The 17,952-nt window shown below is 41.9% G+C and overlaps 1 protein-coding gene across 3 annotated transcripts in view; it reads left to right on the top strand.

The window, feature by feature from the left end:
• Positions 1-17,952, top strand: part of SYNE2 (spectrin repeat containing nuclear envelope protein 2) — a 431,618-nt gene that overhangs the window by 221,090 nt on the left and 192,576 nt on the right. For all 3 annotated transcript variants that reach the window (XM_040333402.1, XM_040333400.1, XM_040333403.1), the window contains 6 exons: positions 1,587-1,840; positions 9,009-9,177; positions 12,284-12,430; positions 13,767-13,907; positions 14,228-14,410; positions 16,663-16,800. In XM_040333402.1, coding sequence (XP_040189336.1) covers positions 1,587-1,840; positions 9,009-9,177; positions 12,284-12,430; positions 13,767-13,907; positions 14,228-14,410; positions 16,663-16,800 — 1,032 coding nt within the window. The remainder of the gene's footprint in view (positions 1-1,586; positions 1,841-9,008; positions 9,178-12,283; positions 12,431-13,766; positions 13,908-14,227; positions 14,411-16,662; positions 16,801-17,952) is intronic.

Genomic DNA, 17,952 nt, shown 5'->3' with positions numbered 1-17,952 from the left:
ATCATGAAGAGGTCCCCCTTGCCTCTCTAAATTCTGTCTCAAAGGGAACTCGTATAGTAATGCACAATATTAACAGCTTTCATATAAATTTTTATAGGCATTCACAAATTCTATTTTAAATTTATACACTTCTAGGTCCCATAGTCTGCTATTACTGTAGTTAACCCTTTATTGTAAACTTTTAAAATATGTACTAGAAGTGTAACACTACCCCCGGAGAAGCTGCTGGTTTGTTTTGGGTGGCACATTTACCTTGTGGCTCTCTGAATTCCTAGGGGTGTATGGTGCATATAGCAGTAGTAAAGGAATGTCCACGACAGGTGCCTTTTTGCTGTGCTCTTCATTACCCAGCCGGGTAAAAACAATAAAACTTGTGGTGAAAAAGGTAGAGTTGAAAGGAGAAGAAGAATTCGAAAATTCAGGCGTAGCAATAGGGAAACAGTCCTGCTCCCATGTGTAACACTTCTTGCGCCACTCCTGCTTGAGTGGGAATAGCGTACCCAGACAGGCCTCTCTCACTGACCTGGCAGCCAGAGTATCGCTCGAACCTATAAGGAAAAGTCTCTGCCACAGACCCTCCTGGAATGAACTGGCACCTTTTGGGAGAAGTCTCTGCCACAGACCCTCCTGGAATGGATTCGGTGAGAAACCTCTGCCACAGGCCCTCCTGATTGTGGTTACGGAGATGAGAACCTCCTTGGTAGAATTACGCCTGGATCTCCTTCAGGTTGCTTTCAGGTACCGACTGACAGGTGACCAGCCTCTCAGTATCCAGATACCTCAACCCCGGGTGGTTTGTCGAGACCCTATTGCATCGCCAGCCTCTCATTGGCTCTCCTCAGATGGACTCCCCACCGAACGGCTATACCGCTTGGGATCGACCACTGGGTTCCCTGCCACAGCTCAAATGTTCCGGACCAACATGGTCCCTGAACCAGAAACTCTGCGTGGCACGCACGCCCCGGCCCGTGGATGCCGCAAGTGAAGAAGAAGACCCAGAACTAATGGCGTCTGCCCCATAAATACCCTCCCCCAGCATGCAAAGCGAGGCTCAACCCTTCCAATTGGCTGCTGTGGAAGAGCACCCAAACCTTGACTCCACTGCTGCCACCTACTGTCCTGGGGTAGGAAGAACACCCCAGCAACAACAGAATAAGCCCACAGCCAAGCTGAGACAGAGACCCAAATTTGAACACATTAACCAGATCAGAGTTTAACTAACACTCTGATCTCCCTCTAAATTTAAATGGCACCGGTACTTTGACGTAACCAGGCGCTACAGAAGCACTTAATGAGTCATGGTTAAGTTGCTTTCTATTAACTCTTGGCAGCAGGGGTGCCAATTAATTAACTTTCTAAATAGCATAATGGATACAATTTGGATGGAGCTGTGAAAGTGAATAAAGGCTGAATTGTATGTGGTAGTGAATGAGCAAACCACCAGTACTTTCATATTATTTGGCTTGGCCTTCCCTAGCTCATACTCTAACTTGATTTGTTGAACATTGTTTTTGGTGTATGACCTAAACTTGTGTTTGAAAAAAACATCTCATAGATGCAATTCATTATCACACTATATTTTTCAGTTGGAACGGGAGGTGATACTTCAAGATAACTGCCAGGAAGAAATTTTGGACTGGCCTGAAGTCAGTCAGAGAACCCCTCACCTCCAGAATTCGTTGGCTGAAATAGAAAGATTTGAGGAAAATGTTCAGATGCAGCAGATGCAATTATCACTTCTCAAGCGACGGATCCAGAATATTTTGGGGATTCCAAAATCTGGTTCAGAGTTGGTTCCAGTTATCAAGGAAATCCAAGACATGCAAGCCAAGTGTAAAGGGTAAGATTGCCCTTCTAGTATTGATAGACCTATAGATTGTCATTTATAAAACTAAACGCAGGTTGTGTTAGGTGCTTGCAGCATATATAATTGCTATAAAAGCTACAATATGTAACCCAACAATAAAAGTTTAAATATGGCTTGCGTGCAAAAAGTGTTCTATATACAGATGGTAACACAAAAACAAAAGAAGCAGCGCTCTATGAGTAAAGTAATATAACTTTATAGTCTAAAATGAAAAATAACAGAGGTATTAGCACATGCAGAAATAAAAATTAATTAAAATAGAATTACATGTATGTATAAAAATGTATGATAAAACAACAAGTCCAAAATGAAGGCCACTATGGGAGTCCTGTGATGGAATGGTTAAAATCGACACACTTGGCACGCTGTGAGGAAGTTACAAGGCTATACACCAGGACAGATAGCAAATCCTTCATGGAGTAACTGACAAACAGTACCTCAGATAGATGGAAGACCTGCAGTAACAGATGGCTTGGAGGAGGACTCAGATGACAAACGAGCCAGTGGGGACACACCTCAGCAGGGAATCCCCAATGCCGCCGTGGTGTCACAGCTGGATGGGTGCTCAGCTATAGTGAGAGAACCCAGGTGACTGGAGGGAGCCAATGGGGACACTTCCTCAGCAAGGAATCCTCCGCACCGCCGTGGTGTCACAGGTGGATGGACGTGATGCTGTGACAGGAGGGCCCAGGTGACAAAGGGGAACGTCCTTCTATCTTGTTACAGCGACACCTGTGTTTGCAATCCACACTACTGTCTGCACCTCTGATTGGTCCCCAGTCGTCACGTGAGTCCGGACACCGCATCTTCCCCCTTCGTGACCCTGTATGTGACCAGCTGACCACCTGACCGGCTGACGCGGCTGCGTCGTTACGTCATCAGCTTCATGTTCAGGCTTGCCGCCTGCATTCACCGCGGCGGTGCTGGGGATTCCCTGCCGAGGAGTGTCCCCATTGGCTCCCCTTTGTCACCTGGGCCCTCCTGTCACAGCATCACGTCCATCCACCTGTGACACCACGGCGGTGCAGAGGATTTCTTGCTGAGGAAGTGTCCCCATTGGCTCCCTCCAGTCACCTGGGTTCTCTCACTATAGCTGAGCACCCATCCAGCTGTGACACCACGGCGGCATTGGGGATTCCCTGCTGAGGTGTGTCCCCACTGGCTCGTTTGTCATCTGAGTCCTGTTACTGCAGGTCTTCCATCTATCTGAGGTACTGTTTGTCAGTTACTCCATGAGTGATTTGCTATCTGTCCTGGTGTAAAGCCTTGTAACTTCCTCACAGCGTGCCAAGTGTGTCGATTTTAACCATTCCATCACAGGACTCCCATAGTAGCCTTCATTTTGGACTTGTTGTTTTATCATACAATTTTATACATACATGTAATTCTATTTTAATAAATTTTTATTTCTGCATGTGCCAATACCTCTGTTATTTTTCATTTTAGACTATAAAGTTATATTACTTTACTCATAGAGCGCTGCTTCTTTTGTTTTTGTGTTTCCTTGCCCATTCTCCAAGTGGTTGGCAGCTGCACTGGGTACTGTACACTATATTTCACAGATCGGACTGTGTCTTGCTTCACATTGTTGCAGCGCCACAAGGGGGTTGTGTGTTTTTTGCTTATATACAGATGGTGCTTAGAAAACCATCAGAATATAATTTCCTGCTCATGTGATTGTCTCACGGATAATTTTTGGACTGATCATTTGGCCATACCATGAAGACCCTACTCAGCATGCAAGCAATAGTAAGTAGCTTCTAGAAGCAAAATGAGAAATCCATATGTGACCTTCTATAAAAATGCCAGCCAGTAAAACTTGCAGTAAAGTTTTCTAACTTTTCTTACAATGTAATATATAGCCTGTGTGTTAATGTACAGTATGGTAGTTTAATCCTGTATTATATTATGTATATTGCTGTACAAAAATTGTAGGCAGGTGTGAAAAAAATGCTATAAATTAAGAATGTTCCTTTCAGAATTAAGGGTGTTAATAGTTTTTACTTTTCATTTTGTTAACAAAAAAAAAAGTAAATAAAGAGACGAGAAATCCAAACCCAATTTTTTGTGCGATCACCCTTTGCCTACAAAATAGTATTAACTCTTTTAGGTATACTTGCCCACAGTTTTTGAAGGAACTGGGCAGGTAGGTTGTTCCAAACATCTTGGAGAACTAACCACGGATCGTCTCTGGATGTAGGATACCTCAAATCCTTCGGTCTCTTCTTGTATTCCCAGACAGACTCCATGATGATGACATCAGGGCTCTGTGGGGGCTAAACCATTACTTCAGGACTCCTTGTTCTTCTTTTTTTTTCTTTTTTTTTATAATTCTTAATGGTATTGGCTGTATGTTTGGGGTCATTGTTAAGCTGCAGAATAAATTTGGGACCAATCACATGCCTCCCTAATGGTGTGACATGATGGATAAACATCTGCCTGTATTTCTCAGCATTGAGGACACCATTGATTCTGCCCAAATCTCCAACTCTTTTGCAGAAATGGAGCCCCAAATTTGCAAGGAACCTCTAGCTTGCTTCACTGTTGACTGCAGACTTTCATTATTGTACCGCTCTCCAGCCCTGGCGATCAAACAGTCTCCTGCTACAGCCAAAAAAAAATGTGACTCCTTGGTCCACGGCACCTGCTGCTACTTTTCTATATCCCAGTTCCTATGTTTTTGTGCATAGTTGAGATGCTTAGACTTCTTTCCAATTTGGCGGTATGGCTTTTTGGCCGCAATTCTTCAATGAAGATCACTTCTTGCCAGACTGTGGATGGGTGTCCCTGGATCCCACTGGTTTCTGCCAATTCTGTGCTGATGGCACTGCTAAACATCTTTTGATGTCGAAGAGAAATAAGCATGATGTGACTTTCATCTGCTGCATTAAGTTTCTTTAGCCGACCACTGCGTCTATAGTCCTCGGCTTTGTCGGTTTCTTTGTGCTTCTTCAAAAGCGCATCTTGAAACCTCAATCTGCTGTGAAATATTTGCCTGGCAGAGACCTTACTGATACTGTATAACGACCTTGTGTCTTGTTGCTGTGCTCAGTCTCAGTTTTGCCATGGTGTATGACCTGTGACATGAAACTTCCTTCCAAAACCTCACCTTAATAGGATTGTTTTTTCTGTCCCTCACCCAGTTTTGAGCCTCCTACACAGCTGTTTCTGTTTCAGTTAATGACTGTGTTTCTGGCTGGGTTCACACTATACTACATGACAGCAGTACGACTTTCATCCTACTTTGCTCTGCGACATTGGTCCTACATTGGTACTACATCCATCCGACTTTCATGAACAGGATACTACTTTGTTCTGACTTGTTCTTTGACCAAGAGTGAGATACATTCCTTTTACTGCTGCTGTAATCACAATGTCGGATGTCAAAAGTCAGATGGTAAGGACAAGGCTCCTACTTTGATCCGACTTCAATAATATTCAATGGGCTGAAGTAGGATCAAAGTCGGACCAAAGTAGTATAGGGAGCATTTTCAAAGTCGGACCGACTTGTGTCGGACCAGTTAAGACGGCTCTCATAGGGAAACATTGATTTTCACACGTCATGCTACATGAGCTCCCAATGTCGGAGCGTTTGTCGGACCAGTGTGAACCTAGCCTCAACTTACATATGAAATTGAGGCTCATTAGCATCTGCTTGGTATAATTAATTAGTCATAAACCTGACTCTAATCCTGACTTTATGTAAGTGTAGGAATTGATGCTGGTGTTAAGCCAAAGGGTAGTCACACAAAATATTTGATTTTCGATTTTTCTTCTTTTCCCCCACTTTGCATTTTGTGAATTGATAAAAATAAACAATTGAAATACAGATTTTTGAAAGCATTCTCACTTTACAGCACTTCTTGACACATGCCTAAACATTTGCACAGTACCGTGTGTGTGTGTGTATGTAGATAAATCTAGATCTATAGATTTTTATATATATATATATATATATATATATATATATATATATATATATATATATATATATATATATATATATATATATATATATATATATATATATATATATATATATATATATATTATAATTTTAAATTATTCCATTATGAAAAGCAGCGTATGGTGTTCTGATCATCTTCAGCGCCTAAAGCAGAATGATTGGATATAGCTAACTGCTTGTAAAAAATGTTATTCTCAAAAATGTATTCAAATTAAATAATAATCTGTAAATATTTGTAGAATTAAATAAAAGATCATTTTTTGTATTTGCGACATAATCTGAATGCCACACTGCCAAAATGATACAGTGAAAAAGCTGATTTTCATTGGGGTTTTTCAAGCACTTAAATACCAACATAATAAAATACAAAAGTATTTTATTTTATTGGTATTTAATTGCTTAAAAATATACCAACCAAAGTTAGCTTTTTCATATTTTTTTTTTTTGTAGAATAAGATTAAAGACACATTTTATATTAAACTGTGCAGAATACAGTAGAGGCATGTATCCGGAATTAAATAAAAATTAAGCGGCCATTTTAGGATATTGGCGTGGACTGGGTAAACTGAGAATTTAATACCCATGGTTTACAAGACCGATACAGTCTTTGGCCTCATGCACATGATACTCCTGTTGGAGTATCTATTTTTCAGATCTAAATTCAATTTTGCTGAAATGTAATATTGCATTCTTGTTCAGTACAATGTGCAAATGGATATTTGCGCACATGAGGCGTAAATTATTGTGCAAAAATGCTGATTTTTCGATTTATTTTTTTTACTCAAGAATGCACGGCGCTTGTTTGCGCGCCTGTGTGCATAGGCACATTATAATTAGCTCTGTCAAAATAAAAAATGTGCTGAGCTTTTTCAAGCTGCAGTGTGCAAGAGGCCTTAGTCCTCGTACACACGACTGAGTTTCTCGGCAAAAACCACCAAGAAACTGGGAGATATTTTTTTGCCGAGGAAACGGTCGTGTGTACATTTTCGTCAAGGAAACTGTCGAGAAACTCGACGAGCCAAAAAGAGAGCATGTTCTCTATTTCCTTGACGGGAATGGAGAAAATTGGCTTGTCGAGTTCCTCGACATCCTAACAAGGAACTCGATGAGGAAAACGATGTGTTTCGCCCGTCGAGTTCCTTGGTCGTGTGTACGAGGCTTTAGAACCATTTTTTAGAGACTGCCTATAGCTGCTTCAGGCTTCTTAGTCATCCGTGCAGTGTATGAAAAGTGATACTTCTATGGAGCTGAACTTGCTGTATCATTGATACACCAGGAAGGTAAAGTAAGGTAGACTTAGAAAAATTATCCAAAAAGCCTTCCATTGGTTTAGACCTTTTCCTATGAATTATTTGTTCCAAATGCCTAGTCAGATAAAAGCTTAATGCTCAGCATTGCCGCTCTCTATTATGTCATTGGTGATATTTCATCAGTTACCCAGAGGTATCCATTTATACAAAGCAATATTTTTGGCCATCGCAATTTTTATTTATTTTTATATTTTCCAGCATTAGCAGCAGGACTCAATTGTGCTCTTGACGTAATTGTACCAGACTCTTGTGTGGATTCCCAGAAATAAACATCCTGTTACTGTGCTGCCTTTTTTGATGGACCCAAAATGTCCAATCCAAGTACATTATAAACTAGACCTAATGATAAGCACTTGATATGTTATAAGATGTATTAGCTAAGTAAGATATTTGAGAGAAAAACAGAGATTGGGGCACTGAGTACATCTGTTATGAAGAATGAAGCTACGGTAATTACTGTATTTCAAAATAACCATACAACATGGGTACATTATTTTAAAAAAATCTACAACCCCTTTTATGAACGAAGTGTACTTTTTCTTTAGTGTCCCATGTCTATAAAGTACAAGGACAGATGGAGAAGTTTCCATCTTTATTTGTGTATGGGTTGGTCAGTTCTCTTCATCCTTGTATCATGCTTTGCTGGGTCTGAACCAGGAAAAAAAAAAAGATTTAATGAGGCATAGTTAGTCCAGGTCACATTACCGATCTTGAGAACACACACCTGCTCCTGCGCCATTGCTCCCGCTCTGGTCACACCAGTGAGGTGTCGCTCCTTGCTGGGAGTTCAGATTCAACAGCATTTTGGCCAGCAAGGGAGCAGTGTTGAAGGGGTATGTAAGTACTCTGTGTAGCTGGAAAGTCGCAGCCAGTGATGGAATGACTACTGCACTTCTCAGTATACATGCCACTAGCGACTGAGTTATGCACCAAAACCAGTGCCCAGTACCCACATCACCAGTGAGAGCCACAATCCAACACATATACTTCACTCGCCAATATTCCTGTTATCAGTGGAATGGTTACTCACCAGAGTTCTCGTCAGCAGTTATGTTTGCATTCCCCAATGTTTGTGCCTTGTTGGTGACCATTTTCCACTGTAAAGTGGCGATTCGTCACATATGGCTACCCATTACATTTGGCTACCTGCCGGAGTGCGTATGCGCGACGCCGCCATATGTGTTCCAACACTTTTACAAATGTGATGGGTAGCCGAATGTGACGAAGAATACAGCTAGAGAATTTAGCTGAAAGGAATTTGTGAACGTTTTAGTAATTGCTTTTCGATGAAAATTTAGCATTTGTAAAAGTGTTGGAACGCATATGGCGGCGTCGCGCATGCGCACTCCAGCGGGTAGCCAAATGTGATGTAATTTTTCGTCAGAATTCTGATCAAGCTGCCTTCCATCAGTCTTGCATGCACACTGTCGGACAAAATTCTGACCGTACAAAGTGTGGTGACATAAAACATGACGACGAGCCGAGAAAAATTAAGTTCAATGCTTCCGAGCATGCGTCAACTTGATTCTGAGGATGTGTAGGAATGTTCTCCAACGGAGTTCCACGCAGGTGATCGGAATTTCTTATAGGATTTTAGAAAAAAAATCCTATGGGCCCACACGATAGGAATTTCTGATGAAAAAATTCCAACAGACTGTTTTCATCAGAAATTCCTATTGTGTGTACAAGTCATGATAGATAATGTTAAGCCTTCAATGTCTTTATTTTTTTATTTTTTTCAATTGAGCAATATTTGCAACAGAAATAGGGTTCTCCTTTTTTTTTTTTTTTTTTAATGCATACACCATCATACTCATTTCTCCATTATTGTATTTGACATTCTTTGTATTGTTTTACCATGCAGACTTCTACATAAGGCTCAAGTAACAAAGCAGGAGATAGAGGAAGAACTTCAAGAAAGAGAAGCATTAAAAGATGAAATCTCTGCAGTGAACAAGTCTGCCCGGGATGTGTCCTCCAGCTTGGAGAATATGGAGATAACAGATTTTGTAGACACAAAGACATCATTAGAGGTTTGTTTGGCAACCTCTATCGACCTCTCAGTATGGTTTAAAGAATATCTAAAAACAAAAACATAATATATTTCAGCTTACCAGTCCTTGGATCTTTAGATTATGATGTCTGCATTTGTTTTTTGTTTTTGTTTTTTTTTTGCTTTTCTTTTGGGCCAAGAACATTTTAAGCAAGCTTTTTATTTTCAGCTGGAGTTTCTGCCTGTCACCTAATTCCTGTTCATGTGTGACAACATTTACTCTCCTTCCCTATAAAGACAACAGAAGCAAGATAGATGACATTACAGAACCCAGCCCCTTTCCTACTGTCCATAACATAGAGGAGCATGGTTCTGTAACCCTCAGATAGCTGAGAACAGTATAAATGATAAGTCTGCAGGGGCAGAAAACACTGGAAGTTTTCAGTACATATGGTTTTTGGTAGATCCACAGCTATTTTTTTTTTTTTAGATACAATAGAAAACTTTCAAGTATATATCTGACATACCAAAAAGAGAACAAACTAAAGAAGTTTATTAGGATTGACATACCCTTTAATACCTGCTAATAGTAGATAGATTAACAAAAGGGGAACCTGGACCAATGTGTATTATGGTGCACATGTTTTTAGTTTAAACTTTCCTCTGTGTCCATTTTTTATTTATTTTTTATTTTTGCATTTTTTTGCAAGTCTTATATTTGAAACACTTTTAGAACTCACAGCTGTCCAATAAAGGGCACAGGAGCGCCGCCCCCTGTCTCCTGCACCTGCCTATCACCAATAGATAGATTAATGCAATGTATGAATCTATCGTTGCCGCTGCTGCCCCCTATTCAGGTGTCCAGCCCCTTGTCGGGCGCCGGGCATCTGAATTACAGCTGCGTTTTTTTTGGAAGCGCCTGATTTGAGCCATGGGCTCTAATAGGCTTCCAAATTAGTAAATAGCGAGTGCAATGCTATGCGTTCATGGTTTACTCAGCGCTGTGTTAGGGAAGCAAATAAATCGCTTTCCTAACACTGACCCGCCTCTCAGCCAATCAGGTGCTCGGGTCTGGTTACCTGTCACCTGATTGGCTGAAGCGACAGTTGCTGTGATTGGATGTCTACCAGGCGTCCAATCATAGCAGATGATGGGAAGAGGACGGGAGAAGACATCGACGAGAGCGCCGTGACCCGAGATAGGTAAGTTCCGGGCGGGCAGGGGATGCACACTGGCTGTGTTTGATGGGGCACACTGGCTGTGTTTGATGGGGCACACTGGCTGTGTTTGATGGGGCACACTGGCTGTGTTTGATGGGGCACACTGGCTGCATTTGATGGGCACAGTGGCTGCATTTGATGGGCACAGTGGCTGCAATTGATGTTTTGTTTTTCAGTTTGTTTGCGCGCTCCCCCCCCCCAAAAAAAAAAAATTAAGCACCGGTCGCCACTGCGATCGAATATAGACACACTTAAGGCTCCATGCACACTGGGCTTTAAAAGACATCTGTTCTCTTTGATGTAAAAAATGCTCATATAGAGAATCTTTTGCACAAAGCCTAGACGAGTTTAAGAGAGTTTTACGTTTTTTTCTGCCAGTGAGCTCCAGTCAGAAACGCGGATGAGAAGGTTTTTTTTTTCCAGCCTTTAAACATTAATCTCAAAATATGCCCGTAATCGTCCTAATGTGCATGGACACATAAGATAACATTGAGTTGCTTCTACAGGCAGAACACAAAACTCCCGTAGAAGTAACGTTTTTACGCCAGTGTGCATGGAGCCTTAGGCTGCATTCACACCTGAGCGTAGGTCGTTTGGTAGTTTTTTCCGGCGTTTTTTTTTCCGGCGTTTTGTCGCGCGTATTCATGCTTATTTGCGCGTTTGCATACAGCGTCGTCCGACGTTTTTGTACTTCGACGTTTTTTATTTTAGCAATAGGAAAAATGATCATCTTTTCATCACTTGTTGCTATGTTGGTAGATTTTTTTTATCTTCTGCCTGGGTGAAATGTTCTATTGATTAAAGCGGTAAAACGCCCGTAGCAAACGCTCGTTGTCGCGCTAGTCGCTTGAATCGATCGTTTGCATTACTTTCTATGGGAAATAGAAACGCTCAAACGCCCAACCTGCCCGATTCGCGCGACAAAAAAGGGTCCGGAACTTGTTTGAGCTTCAGTCGTTCGGCGTCAGGCGTTTTGGAGTGGAGATGTGAACCATCTCCATAGGGAATAATGTATTTTTTCCCCTCTAGCGTTTTTGAGCATCGCGCTTCAGGCGACAAAACGCTCAGGTGTGAATGCAGCCTCAGTGTGAAATCACTGCAGCAGTCAGGGTTTCTGTATGTATTCGTAATTGAATTCCCTGTTCAGCAGTGTAATAGGTGGTGACAGGGTCTCTTTAAGACACTGGTTGTAAATTCAGTCTACCAGGATCTATCCAAAACGTAAATGCAGGTTTTGGTGGAGTGATCCTTTAACTGTGTGGGCTGTGCACAGCCAGTATTGTTGCAAGCATTGGTGCTTTCTCAAGTGTCACCGCAGACATTAACAATTATGTTCACAAGGGAGTGTTATCAATACACATTCCTTCTCATTCATTCGTAGTCGTCTGGTGCGTTGGCCCAGAGCCAGACCTGTTCAGTGGAGATACAAAACTCAGACAAACCAAAGAATCTTATTCTCTAAAGTCTGAAAAGCACCGGACGGGAAATGTGCCGGTTTGTTTACATTTAAATAACGCCCGCTGTGGAATGGGACTTCCAACCAGAACACAGGCATTAGATTGTGTCCAGGGCTGACATTAGAACACTTACCCAAGTCCGCTTTCAGCAGCGTTCATTCTTCTCGCTGAATGAAAAGCCGTACTGATCGCTCTAATTATATGAAAGATGACACTGCACTCTCTGAGCCACCCGATCATTGGATCACTGTTGTGATTCTTATTCTCTTTGAATGTTGCCTCAGCTCAGGTAAAAAGCAACAGTGAACCGTCTTACCCACACTTTTTTTTTTTTTTTGTAATGGGTGATTGACTTTTTCCTTATTGCTAGTGATTATCAACAATCAGTCAAGGTTCAAAATAATTCAAGTGGGACAAGCTGGGGGTTTTCCTATGGAACTAATTGCAGTCATGTGTTGTCTTATTTCAGGAGCTTCTCAGGTTGGTTGGTTCAGAAAAGGAAAAGGCCCAGGTTGTTATGGAGAAACTGCAAGACCGATACGCAGAAACAGTCCCAGAAGAACTTCGGTCATACGCTACACAGTGCCAAGAGTTCCTGCATGAGACGGAAGAGAAGGTAAGTTGTCTACAATATAAGTGTGTGTGTTTTTTATATTGTATATATGTGTGTGTGTGTGTATATATATATTATGATGATATGTTGATATGTTGAGAGGTGTGTGTGTGTAGGCCGGGTCCTTCAATGCCCCCCCGCAGTACAGGGGGGACATTATCCGCCGGGGGACTTTTTTGGTAAGACACTGAGAAGCGGGGGGGTGATGACATTGAGAGGCGGGGGGTGCTGCTGCTGAAAATTGCATTGAGAAGCGCTGCTCACCTCCTCTTCCCTCAGTTTTCTCTCCTCTCACAATCCGTGAATGGCATGACATGACAGGGGGGAGCTCCCGAAATGAAAGTGTCCTCTCCTCTCAGCCACAGTGCCGCCCCAAGGCCTGGCCTTGTTGGCCTTGTCTGGAATCCGGCCCTGTATGTGTGTGTGTATATATATATATATATATGCGGACGCGGGGCCTAAGGCTACTTTCAAACTGATGCGCTGTGGTCTACCCACACAGCGGGTGCAGGGCAGTGCCCTGCACCTGTGCTTTGCCATAGACTATTATTGTGTCCTGCAGGTGTGGTGCACTTTTTTGAAAGCGCACCAAAACTCCTGTTAAACTGTCTATGGCTCAGCTAACCCACAGGAAAGCCGCAGGTACATTGCTCTTCACCTCAGTGTAAAAGTAGCCATTTATTTATTTTTTTGGAAAGTGGTTATATTTTCTTATTGCAAAACTATGATGTTTAAAGTGGTTGTAAAGCCACTATGTGATGATACAATCCCTGTATGGATGGATAACAAACATGTGCCCTAGTGTCCATGCTTTGGGTGGCCCAATGACACAGCACAAGAACTGTTGGATAACATTTTTTAAGGGAACAGGATCCATTTTTTTATTTTAATTTTTTTTATTGTTTAAACACTCTAATACATAATATGCCCATTGCTAAACTGTGGTGTTTAATATACTGTTTTAAATTTTTTTTCCTGCTGGCATTGCTGACTGTTTTTGGGTGGCGTAATACCAAATACATTCCACCTGGGACAGGAGGTGGCGCTATAGAGAGGAAGCATTGGCTTATGCGGCTCCTACTCCCTCTGCAGCCACTTTCTTCCTCTATCACCGATTCCATCCACCCTGATGCTCTGGGACAGCGGGTTGGCAACCCGCGATCTAGGCTTGCCAACCTCCAATCCCAGAGCAGGAAGTCATGGGCCATATGAGAGGGCTCCTGGGACTCGGGTTGAGCACCCATTGTCTATAGTCTGTCATAATCTGACCCGTTTGTCCACCACTGATCAATATGCACAATAAACGATCTGAACTCTGTTTTGTATGTTTTCATTTTAGGTTCGAAATGAAATTGATCAGTGCTCTCCCCAAAACATTATGACCAAAAGAGTGAATGAAATTTCAGCCGGGCTCAAAAACATTGAGGCTCAGTTAACAGTAAAAACTGAAAATATCTTCCAGGCTAAAGAACTGCAGAAGGTAAGTCGTGATCCATCCATCAGTGACTTCCTGCACCACAGCAGTATACCTGTTCCATCGGTCAGTGGTTTCCGCACCACAGCACTATATATGTATCTTAAAAATTAAATAAATGTTTAATATCCGCTACTGTCCTTTGTACCAGTTTGGCATGGTAGCCCTCACCTGGATGATGTACGCATATAGCTCAGCATGCAATGCACAAAAGTATACTGTATGTATACCTTTAAGACCTTATTGTCTAAGTAAGAGCCACCAAAGATCAGCCAAAGAGTTAACATGAAGAGATGATCTGATATTTTACGGGTCCCTTTTTGCAGAAAGTCTGGGATGAAGTGGATAGTTGGCACTCAAAGCTGCATGCGCTGGAGTCGGAGGTTCAGGACATGGCAGAAGAGGACCCTAGCCTCGCTCAAGAGTGGATGGATAAAGTGACTGAACCACTGAACTATTACCAGCAAGTCACCTACCTTGCTGAACGCAGATCTGCTAACCTGAACAAGGTGAGTGATATGGATGTGCTGTACCTGTATTGTTTTTTCTAAGATAAGCACCATTGTTATTTATAATACGCTTTTATTAGTAGTCAATGCTTAATAGGATAAAATCTAGGTTGGTCCAGCTATGTTGGAATTTAAATGTACCTGTCCCTTGTACCATATTGATAACAAGTTTATGTAAACCATAACAATGTACTTCTCCCATTTGATTCTATTTGGTCTATTAAATTTGGTTTGTTTAATTGTTGCTATCCTGATCCTGCTAGAAATCCTTCTAGAAGTTAGCCGATCAACCATGTGAGTTGCTAAATGTTGCACCTTCATTAACCACTTAAGGACCTGCTCACGACTATATACGTTCTGTTTTTAAAGATGGATATCTCAGTAACGGCAGCAGCTGCTGCCACAACCGAGATATCCATCTTTCCTGCGAGCGGTTCTGTAAACGATAACAGTGGTCTCCGCGGCGGATTCGCCGCGACATCACTGTTATCGGCGGCGGGAGAGGGCCCCCCCTTCCGCCGCTCTCCCGCGCCATCAGTAGCGGCGGAGGCGATCGGGTGCTGTCTCCTGCTTGGCTGGTATACGAGTGAGGGCAAGATGGCCCCCACCCGTCCCCATAGCATAGCAGGGCGGAAGTGACGTTTAAACGTCACTTCCGTCCATGCTTCTTAAAGCAATATTTTCTTGTTGTAATTTTTTAAATTTACAATTTTTTTATTTATTTTTTGCATTTAAGTCTAAATATGAGATCTGAGGTCTTTTTGGCCCCAGATCTCATATTTAAGAGGACCTGTCATGCTTTTTTCTTTTACAAGGGATGTTTACATTCCTTGTAATAGGAATAAAAGTGATCCATTTTTTTTTTCAGTGTAAAAATTAATAAAGTAAATAATAAATAATAAAAAAAAATGTTTTAAAGCGCCCCGTCCCGACGAGCTCGCGCACAGAAGCGAACACATACGTGAGTTGTGCCCGCATATGAAAACGGTGTTCAAAAGTGAGGTATCACCGCGATCGTTAGAGCGAGAACAATAATTCTAGCCCTAGACCTCCTCTGTAGCTCAAAAGATGCAACCTATAGAATTTTTTAAATGTTGCCTATGGAGATTTTTAAGGGTAAAAGTTTGACACCATTCCACGAGCGGGTGCAATTTTGAAGCATGACATGTTGGGTATCATTTTACTCGGCGTAACATTATCTTTCACAATATATAAAAAAATTGGGCTAACTTTACTGTTGTCTTATTCTTTCTGCCCGGCGGATTTTTTTACGTCGTTTACGTAAGGCTTTTTCCGGCATAAGGTTACTCCTGGTATATGAGGAGTAACCAATGTTAAGTATGGACGTCGGGACAGCGTTGAATTTTGCGTCGTTTGCGTCGTTTACGTCGTTTGCGTAAGTCGTTCGCGAATAGGGCTTTGCGTAAATTACGTTCACGTCGAAAGCATTGACTATTTGTGACGTGATTAGGAGCATGCGCACTGGGATACGTTCACGGCCGGCGAATGCGTCGTTCGTGAGAAACGTCATTTACGTGGGGTCATGTTTTATTTACATAAAACACGCCCACCTCTTGACAATTTGAATTCGGCGTGCTTACGCCGGCAGATTTACGCTACGCCGCCGCAACTTACGGAGCAGAGAATACTGCACTTGCCTCTCTAAATTGCGGCGGCGTAGCGTAAATAACATAAGCTACGCCCGCACAAATTTACGTTGCCCTACCTGAATCTAGCCCATAGACAACTTAGGCCTAGTACACATGATCAGAAAATCGTATGAAAAATACCGCTTTAAAAGCGATTGTACAATCTAATTATTAGTGCACAGCTTTCAAGAGCCGATCAGGGCAGGTTGTGTGAAATTATGTGATGGGACACGCACGAACGTTTTTCTTGTACAGTTTTCATCCGAAATACAATACGTTGCATTACTTAAGAATTTTATTCTGTCATAACTTTAGTTTTCGATATTGAGACTAGCATGTACAAAAAAAAAAAGACGATCATTTGTCCGATAATCTCATCGTGTGTACCAGGCTTTCGTTTCGATATGAACGTTTTTGGTGCTGTTTTTTTCTTCACCAAAACATATCCATGATGATGTATTGTATCAAGGGACAAAACTTGAATGCCAACAATCTGTAAATTGATTCTGAGATACATGTGTAGTCTTGTATTTGCTAAATATTACTGACCTGCGATGTATCTGTGTTGTTTATCACCTAAAAGTTTTTATATTCTTTTGACAGGCGGCTAGCAAGCTAGAAGAATATGAAGACACTTTGAAAAGTACAAAATTGTGGATCCAGATTACAGATGGCTTGATAAATACAGAGTTGAAGGATTGTTCTGCCAAGGTTCTAAATAAACACGTTAATGCTCTAATGGTAAGAACAATAGACATGCATATACATTATCTCCGTAAGGAGTAGGACTTTCCTTATCCTGTTTTCCACACACCTGAACTACAGGGATGCGCAAATCATATTGCCCAATAACTGTGACATGCATTTCCGGGCACTGGGCAGGTGGGTTTTCTTTACATTTAGCCCTGCTGTGGGTAAGCAGAGTTTACTACTTTTTTTTTTTTGCCCCTTAAAGCGGGAGTTCACCCGAATTTTTATTTTTTCTTTAACATTAGATTTAAGCTAATTAAGGGGAGCAGAAACAGTTATTTTTTTTAAAATCAATGCCGTACTTACCATTGTAGAGATAGATGTTCTCCCGCCGCTTCCGGGTATGATCTTCGGGACTGGGCGTTCCTATTTGATTGACAGCCTTCCGACGGTCGCATAGTACAACCAGGCTGTCATCTTCTTTTTTTTTTTTATGATTACTGCTGCTGGAAATAGCCTGCAGCAGTAATCCTATTCCGATGGCGGGGAAACCTCCCACTGTCAGAATACAATAACTAGAGGAGAGATTTCTCCCATCAACACTGACTGTGTCAATGAGGGGGAATCAAACGATCGACCGTGGTCAAAGGAAAGAAAATGTACTTAATGTAAGGCCAGCCTAACATTACTGTTTACATTGCAAAGTCAACTGTCGCCTAGCTGAGTGAAGCAAAGTTATGCCCCGTACACACGATCGGAATTTCCGATGGACTTTTTCCATTGGGTTTTCCGATCGTGTGTAGCCCCATCGTAAATTCCAATAAATTCCATCGGAGTTTAGATATCGAACGTGTTCTATTTTTTTTTCGATGGAATTTCCGATGTGATTTGGCTGGGCAAAAGCCCGATCATGTGTACACGGCATTAGAATTCACTTTACAAAAAATACCCAATCACATGCAAGGAAAATTTAACTGCTTTTTCTAGTTGCTCATGATTAAGTGATTTAAGTCAGCACAGCTTCACCTCATTCGTACATTTTCAGTTTGCAAAGTGAACTTTCTTTAAGGCCCCTTTCACACTGGGGCGTTTTTCGAGGGAAGCCTCATTTGCAATCCCAATGTGCTGGTAAAGCACCGCTAAGACCCTAACGTTTTAGGGCGTTTTTGCAGTGCCTCAGTGTGAAAGGGTAAGGCGTTTTTA

The sequence above is a fragment of the Rana temporaria genome, chromosome 13, assembly GCF_905171775.1.
Source record: "Rana temporaria chromosome 13, aRanTem1.1, whole genome shotgun sequence".
Lineage (NCBI taxonomy): Eukaryota > Metazoa > Chordata > Amphibia > Anura > Ranidae > Rana > Rana temporaria.
This window is presented reverse-complemented; position numbering and strand designations above follow the sequence as displayed.